The sequence below is a fragment of the Musca vetustissima genome, unplaced genomic scaffold (assembly GCF_032173495.1).
Source record: "Musca vetustissima isolate MV318-11 ecotype Yass unplaced genomic scaffold, APGP_CSIRO_Mvet_v1 utg327, whole genome shotgun sequence".
In the NCBI taxonomy this organism is placed as follows: Eukaryota; Metazoa; Arthropoda; class Insecta; order Diptera; family Muscidae; genus Musca; species Musca vetustissima.
The window spans coordinates 212,088-221,010 of record NW_026882053.1 but is presented as its reverse complement, the minus strand read 5'-3'; the positions used below and the strand labels follow the sequence as shown (position 1 = coordinate 221,010).

The 8,923-nt window shown below is 39.4% G+C and overlaps 1 protein-coding gene across 1 annotated transcript; it reads left to right on the top strand.

The window, feature by feature from the left end:
- The first annotated feature begins 4,459 nt into the window (after positions 1 to 4,459).
- LOC133328183 (N-sulphoglucosamine sulphohydrolase) lies at positions 4,460 to 6,040 on the top strand. Its single transcript, XM_061536739.1, has one exon. It carries the CDS (start codon positions 4,495 to 4,497, stop codon positions 6,034 to 6,036), a length of 1,542 nt encoding a protein of 513 aa, XP_061392723.1. The 5' UTR covers positions 4,460 to 4,494; the 3' UTR covers positions 6,037 to 6,040.
- The last annotated feature ends 2,883 nt before the right edge of the window (positions 6,041 to 8,923 follow it).

Here is an 8,923-nt window from a genome sequence, read left to right as displayed (position 1 = left end):
ATCATTCGATTTGCAAGAAATTTGGCATAGCGTACTGAATTAGGTCCAGAACGATGTGTGTTAAATTTCGCGAAAATCGGTTCAGATTTAGATGTAGCTCCCATATATATTTTCGTCCGATTTTAGGTAAATAATGCACCAAAGTCCCTATACATCCTTCGTAGTAGCATATGTTGGCCAACACTATGCTTCTCCGAATTTCACAAATGATGTCATTAGTTTTAATTATGGTGGCATCAAGATATATAAAACATTTGACCTTGAAGCTTTAGTTCTCAAGTTGTTGTTGAGTGCCATTTCTGTTCACCTTTGCCTCTCGTATGACCTGTTCCAGCAGAATGTTAAAAAGGTCACACGGCAAACTGTCACCTGAATCCTCGTTCGGTATTAACACTAGAACGCCGAAGGCGGTCATTTTGACCGCTTTCCAATTTCAAGTACAAAAGCAACTGTGCATTTAATGACACTTTATTTTAGGAAAATTTATTTTTGAAAACTTAAATAAAATAAAATAACTTTTATAAATAATGGGTAGGGCCTCCCTTATTTTGCATAAGTTCAAAAATTTTATCCATCACACTGTTGATCAAAATTTTTCGCAAGTTTTCATCGATTGACCGCCATTTATCGATAATCACTTCTTGGAGGTAAAATACAGTTTGGTATTGGCGGTTTTCTGCATAGACACAATGAGTCAAGATTCCACACATGTTCTCGATCGGATTCTGGTCGGAAATTTTAATATTTTTCGATTTTAACTGTACTTGAGTATGGCGACTTTTATGAACTGGTGCGTTGATCTGTTAAAAAATGAGTCCTTCATTATTGCTGCTTTCCCAAAATGGCAATAATTTGTCTTCCAAGACTTGAACGTACTCCATTGAATTCATCCGACAACATGGAAATGTCAAATGAAGCATTCCGTGGCTATAAAATGCTCCCAAGACCATTAAGGAACCGCCACCGAAATATCGTTTTTAAAAATATCGTGATTGGGCCAAATAAATGAGTAGTGCCAAATTTCATCCAAATCGGATGATAAATGCGACCTGTACTTTGTTTACAATGTAACATCAACAGACGGACGGACATGCATATATCGACTCAGAAAGGGATTCTATGCATATTTTCAAAAGGAACCATAATGGGTCTATCACGTTACCTTTTGCCTGTTACAATCACACATGCACAAAGACATAATACCTTCACAGTGTGGTTAAGGATATAAAAAACGTATTGATATACCCAACTGTGACTCTCAATACATTTGTCAGAGTTTTGAACTCTATCCCGTTCGCCTAATGCGAATTTTTCCTTTTTTATGTGGACGTCCCCCTAAATCTAAATTGTATCAATGTTAGTAACATTTAGTATATATTCGTGGAAATTAACAAAACTTCTTACATTCCGTAATCCTACTCCCAAACCGTGATCCTAACTCTAAATTTCGGGATTCAGTTCTATCGGTACACCCAAAATTCAAATTGTACCAAATTTAGTACATAATAGTAGAAATTTACAAAATTTCCTACATACCGTAATCTTACACCCCAACAGTGATTCTAATTCCAAATTTCAGGTTTCCAGCTCTATCGGTTGACGCTGACTTCATATTGTACCAAATTTAGTACCATATGTACAAGTTTCCAAAATGACATCCATAGCCCTACATCCTACACTCCAACTGTAATCGTAATTCCACATTTTTGGTTTCCAGCTCTATCGGTTCACGTAAAATTCAAATTTTACAAAATTTAGTACCATTTAGTACACAAAAGTACGAATTTCCAATACTACGCATTTTCCCCATTTTCCAATACTACGCATGGGCCCCACCGTCGAAAAATTCAGCCTTCATGAAGAAACATCCGACAACGGCATGAGGTTGATTGGGTACTTCGAAAAGCTTCTAGTATCAAATAGTGGCGATGAAGAAGATACCCTAGAACCAATAAGAGATGATGGTATAGAGTGTATACCACCTAGCCAAGATGAGGTCATAAAAGCAATTAATCGGCTCAAGAACAACAAAGCAGCAGGAGCCGATTGGTTACCAGCCGATCTATTCACGATTGGTGGTCAGATGCTGGTCAGGAGCATGCACCAGCTGATTAGCACAATTTGGCTAGAAGAATGCATGACCAATGATTGGAACCTCAGGGACACAGGACCGTGAACAAAAAAAGAAGTCTTGTCTTCTTTGCCAACTATAGATGTGTCAACTATAGAGGAATAAGTCTCCTTCCCATCGTATATAAAGTGCTATCCAGTGTGCTGTGTGAACGATTGAAGACAATGGTCAATGACATCATCGGACCATACCAATGCGGCTTCAGACCTGGCAAATCCACCATTGACCAGATTTTCACTCTGCGCCAAATCCTGGAATAGACCCACGAAAAACACATCGACACATACCACCTCTTTGTCGACTATAAAGCCGCATTCAACAGCCCTATCCGTTCAGAGGTGTTTAAAGCCATGTCTGCGTTCGGCATTCCTGCAAAATTAATACGGCTATGCAGGATAACTTTAAGTGGCACAAGGTCAGCAGTTAAAGTAGGAAAGGACATATCGGAGCCTTTCAATACCGAACGAGGATTCAGACATGGCTACAGTTTGTCGTGTGATCTTTTTAACATCCTGCTGGAAAAGGTCATACGAGACGCAAAGACGCACTCTGTACATCAAACAACACATGTTACTCGCCTACGCCGATGACATCGATATAATGGATCGAACATTGCGAGCGGTAACAGCCACCTTTGAACAAATTGAAAAGGAGTCTGCCAAAGTGGATCTGGCAGTAAACGGCGAGAAGACCAAGCTGATGGTATCAACGCGCAAGACATCCAGTAGACTCGGACCAACCGTGGAACTTGAGAACTACAGCTTCGAGGTAGTTAAATACTTTATATATCTTGGTACCGCCATAAATAAAACGAATGAAATCAGTTTTGAAATTCGTAGAAGGATTGTGATGGCCAACAAATGCTACTATGGTCTAACTAAGCAGTTTAGAAACAAGGCCACCTCCCGCCAGACCATACTCACAATTTGCAAGACGCTGATACTACCCGTGCTATTATATGAATCAGAAGCATGGGTACTTGCGCAAGCAGATGAGGCAGCTCTTGGGGTGTTTGAGAGAAAAATTTTCCGAAAGATCTACGGGCCGATCTGCGTCGATGGTGAATATCGGCGTCGAATGAACCACGAGCTTTACAATTTATACGCGGTCATCGACATAGTCAGTCGTTGTGCGGATTGAATGAAAATGCCCCAGCTCAAAAGGCATATAAAAACGAGACTAATGATGGTTCCCGTAGAAGGGTAAGGCCACGAATTAGATGGAAAGACCAAGTAGAAAACAACATCTTGGAACGTGGTATTCCAAATTGGTGGAAATCTTTTTTAAGCTCGGCTTGTGGAACAACCGTTCTGTAACAAGCCAGCTAAGTATGTAAGTAAGTAATGAAGTAGCAATCTTATAATCAATTTTTAAATGGTACCACAATTTGTACTTTTTGTGCCGTTCTAGTACGAATTTCCAAAAACATAGGCTTATCTGACACCAATGGACCCTCACCCCAAATTTCAAGATTCTAACTTCAGTCCATGATTTTACTCTTTTATCAGTATAGATAAAGGATCTGCAGCACAGATGGGAGAATTCAGAACCTACCCGTTTCCCTCAATACCAATGTTACAAAGTTAACAATGTTTTTAGTACCTTTTAGTACTTTTTGTTCTCTATACTACCAAAAATTCCAAAAATCCAGCCTAATCACACTCCCACCGATCAAAATTTAACCTCGTGTAAAATTTTTACTATGCCTGTTCATTTTTTTTAATTTTCCATTCCATTTAATTTTCCTCATGTGCCCATGGTTGCACATACCAGCCACATTAGAAACAAAGAAATAAAACTGGATTAAAGTACATAGAGAATGGATTGAATTTGATAGCAACAACAACACAACAACTACTACAAAATGCGATGACTTCTTGGATATAAGGAGAGAACAAGTTCGAGGTGGAACACAGCCATAAAGGCAGTAAGAACAGAAAAGAAACAAAAATAACAAAACAAGATCGAAAAGATACACAAGTAAAAAAAAAACAATAACAACAACAAATGTAAGGCGCATTGTGTACCGGTGAACTGCAGGGTGTGTTCCCGACAACAAATGAATGAAAGTCAGCTATGGCCTGGGAAAAGAAACACAAAGTGTGGAGCAAGACGTAGTTAGCCTGGTGGATGTGAAGAAATAAAAATTTTAGTCTTGCTTGGTGAGTGGCTGGAGAATGTTTGGAAAGCGGATTTGAAGGTATGGATAGATGATGGAATATTTTTTTCGAATTGGAAATAATTTACTAACAAAGAAATTTGGATTTTTTCGACAGGGTTTGGAGCAAAAAAGTCGAAAGAAGAAGAAAAAACACGAACCCATCACCATGTTAACCTTTTGGAAGTTTTTATTGTTCGGCGTGATGTTAACTTTCGCCACAGCGGGAGAAATTAAAAATGTTTTGTTGCTGCTGGCCGATGATGCTGGCTTCGAGATGGGAGCATATCTGAACAAGTACTGTCAGACACCTAATTTGGATAAATTGGCCCGCAAGGGTCTGTTGTTCAATAATGCCTTTACTTCGGTAAGCAGTTGTTCACCAAGTCGGGCACAAATCCTGACGGGTCAACCAAGTCATGCCAGTGGTATGTATGGCCTACATCAGGGTGTTCATAATTTTAATGTTCTGCCCGGCACCGCCACCTTGCCGAATATTTTACGAGAAAAGTCCAAAGGTGGTGTACTTAGTGGCATTATTGGTAAGAAGCATGTTGGTTCGGGAGAGGATTTTAAATTTGATTTTGAACAGACAGAGGAACAGCATAGCATAAATCAAATTGGTCGGAACATAACGCGCATGAAATTGTATGCCCGGGAGTTTTTACAAAATGCCAAGAAGCAGGAGAAGCCATTCTTCCTGATGGTGGCTTTCCACGATCCACATCGTTGTGGTCACATTACCCCGCAGTATGGGGAGTTTTGTGAACGTTGGGGTTCTGGAGAGGAAGGTATGGGTTCGATACCGGATTGGAAGCCCATTTACTATGATTGGCGTAATTTACAAGTTCCAGCATATTTACCCGATACTGATGTGGTGCGTCAGGAATTGGCAGCCCAATATATGACCATGTCCAGATTGGATCAAGGTGTGGGTTTGGTGCTAAAGGAGTTACAAGACTTCGGATTGGAAGAGGAAACTTTGGTAATATTTACCTCGGATAATGGTCCTCCCTTCCCCTTGGGTCGCACCAATCTCTATGAACATGGCATTAGATCACCGTTTATTTTGGCCTCACCCAATCCCAAGGACAGGCATTTGGAGACCACAGCGGCAATGACCTCATTGCAGGATATATTCCCCACAATTTTGGATATTTTCCACATACCAATGGATAATAGCAGTCACACATCTTCCTCCTCCTATACCAAATCCCTGTTACCTCTGCTAAAAGCCGAACCCCCTACCAATGAAAATGACACCGTATTTGCTTCGCAAAATTATCACGAAATAACTATGAACTATCCAATGCGTATGATACGCACCAGGAGGTATAAACTAATACATAACCTCAATTATTGGTCCTACTTCCCCATAGATCAAGATTTCTATACTTCACCCACCTTTCAACAACTTCTCAATGCCACAATGCATCATCAACAATTGCCATGGTATAAAAATCTGCTCAGATATTATCAACGTCCCGAATGGGAATTGTATGACATTAAGGCGGATTCTTTGGAACGTTATAATCTGGTAGATAAACCCAAGTACAAAGGAATTTTAAAGAATTTAAAGGAACGTCTCTTGAAATGGCAAATTGACACAAATGACCCGTGGCGTTGTGCTCCCCATGCTGTCCTGCAATCGCAAGGTGTCTTCAAAAAGAATCCCGTCTGCTTGTCGTTGGGTCATGAGGCCTTGGCCAAGCGCGTAACTCATTATGAGAAATATATTTTATTGTAAATTTCAAAAACAAATTTAAAAAATGTAATATTTATATATTTTCGGTATTTAGTAAAAATATATAAACTTTTTTATATAGTTTTTTTTTTTTTTTAATAAAAATTAAAAATGAAGGTATCAGCTCCACGTCTATCAACTAAAAAGTAAGAAGAATTTATGTTCGATAATTCCGAACTTGTGTATAGGTCTACTCTAAAAATAACATTCAAGAGCACTCCTTATTCACGACTCATAATTTCGACAATAAATGGGTAAAGGGAATATTCTGACAATATTTTCCCTGGGGAGATTTTTCAATCAAAACTGCAGTCACTTTTGATGGAATATTTCGTAAAATCCTCAGGTCGGGGAAACTGGTCTAGGAACTATAATTTACCTAATAATAATATGCGAAATTATGCGGGACCTTCGTATGGGGGCTATATAAAAACATAGCTGAAGATTGTTATTCACGAGAAATTCGGAATTTTAAATTACGATTGCTAATTTACAACCATTTCGGTGAGGAAAAAACGAGTCGGGACTTTTTGTGTGTGAGGGATATGTCAAAATATCGACCTAATAATTTTCTACATAGAAATATGTCAGCCTCCGAAAACCCTGTATGCCAAATTGTGGCCATTTTGGTGAGAGGGGGCAGCTATAACCTTTAAAATGCCGAAATTGATTCATGTCAAAACATGAATCCTTCAAGAACCCTTTCATTTCGAAAATGCAACTAAAAGCACCAAAATACCGAAATTAGTACCGGACTATAACAAAACGTAGACCGATATTACAAATCGAGGTCATAGTCTGGAATATTCTTATTGGGGTCAAAGTTCGGAGATTGTGATGCTTTTTACTTGAATAGATAGCTTCATATCTTAATATGTAGTTATTGTATGCATTTTTATACCCTACACAACTATGTTGTCAGGGTATTATAGCTTTGTGCAGACCCACGAGTTTGTAACGCCGTGAAATATTGACCCTAGACCCTCCTTTAAGTATACCGATCGGCAGCTGAGTCGATCTAGACAAACGTGTCCGTCCGTCTGTCCATTATAATTTTTAAAAACCAATCTTTACGAATGTTTGTATGTAGGATGGGTTCTGGGCAATGAAGACCCCTATTGTTTTTGGTAAAGATCGGTTAATATTGAGGGGATGAAATGGACCAAATACTTAATTTTTGTCAGGTTTTCCGGTCACTCCAGAGGCGACAATTATCGCGATTTTGTAAAGATCGGTAATTATTTAGCGGGACAAATGGTACCTGAGTTTTGTGTGAAAAATGACTAAATTTGTATTCTATGGCGTATATTTTTACTCCTGAAGGACATAGACGCGAGAAGTTGATAGTATATCCAAGAGGAGTGGTTGACCTTTCAATTGAGTTGCACTTAAATATTTACCGGTGCTTACGTATTCAGATATTATATAGTAACCCATTACCACACTAGAGGGCGGAAATATAACGCTGATCGCTTTGACATTTTCCATAAGGTTCCAGTTATGGTCAAAGACAATGCCTATAATTTTCGGTGATGATCACATCATTTTTTTTTTGTGTTTTCTCGAGTCGATATATAGGCCACAGTTATAAGCCAAACACAACCCACGGTGAAGGTAATCTGGACAAGTAATTAGAAGGGCTGTACTGAATCTAAGTAATATTCGGAAAAAATGTCAGAGTAAGGAAGAGGTGCTGTTGAACTGTAATCGGCTCAGGGAGGTGCAAATATCAGAAAGTTAGAGTTCCGTGGTAGTTGTGTAGGGTATCGTATGGTCGGCAAGGCTATACTGCTGCGCTCATTGGTTTGAAATTATATTTCTTCAATAAAATAGAATGATCCATTTTTGTAGAACATTTCGTGATTCTAACTTGATTTCTTGTGTGTCCTTTTTGTACTGTACTCAAGCAGTACAAAAAACTCCATTAGATGAGCTAATTGCTATAATCTGCATAAAACCGAACTTATTATACATCAGAACAGACCAAAGACATATTTTACGAGCGTCTAGAAACAGCGTATGATCGCTGCCCCGGTCAGGAGATTAAAATTCTGCCCACCGTCGAAAAATGTAGCCCACAACGGCATGAGGTTGATTGACTTTGCGGCAGCAAAAAAACATTGTAGTTAGCAGCACCAGATTCAAGCATTTCGTTATACAATAGGCTACCTGGATTTCTCCCGATCAAACAACTAGAAATCAAATTGATCATGTTGTGACAGACGGAAGGCATTCATCCAGTGTTTTAGTTGTTCGATCGATCCGTGAAGCGAATATCGATTCGGACTATTACCTTGTAGCGGCCATGGTTCACACTCATCTTAATGCAACAGCACGGAAACTCGACGTCGAAAAGCAGCAAACACAACATGTAGCAGAAGCCTACTCCGCTCAGCTTACCAACTTACTTGTCGAAAGCACTCCTTGTTCCGATAATAATATAGAACTACAATGGCAAAGAATTGCCCACTCCCTACAAACTGCAGCAAAAGCAACACTTGGGTGCCAAAAACCACCATCAAGAAACCCATGGTACGATCAGGTGTGTCGTAATGCTACTGATGTGAAAATCCCAGCGTACAGGGCAACCTTGCAGACAGTAGCAACACGTAATGTGATGGAGAATCATCGGGAGAAAATAAGAGAGGAGAAACGTGTTTTCAGAAAAAAAAAGAAGAAAGAACAGAATGAAGTCCGGAAATTTTACCAACGAATGAAACACCAAACCGAATGCTTTGGTGCGGACACATCCTCCTGTAGGGATAAATAAGGAAACCTGGTGACACATACAGACATCGTGTTTATGATCTGGAGGAACATTTTGCAAAGCTGCTGGTGTCAAATAGTAACGACGAAGAAGACACCCCAGAACCAACAAGATGAGGCCAGA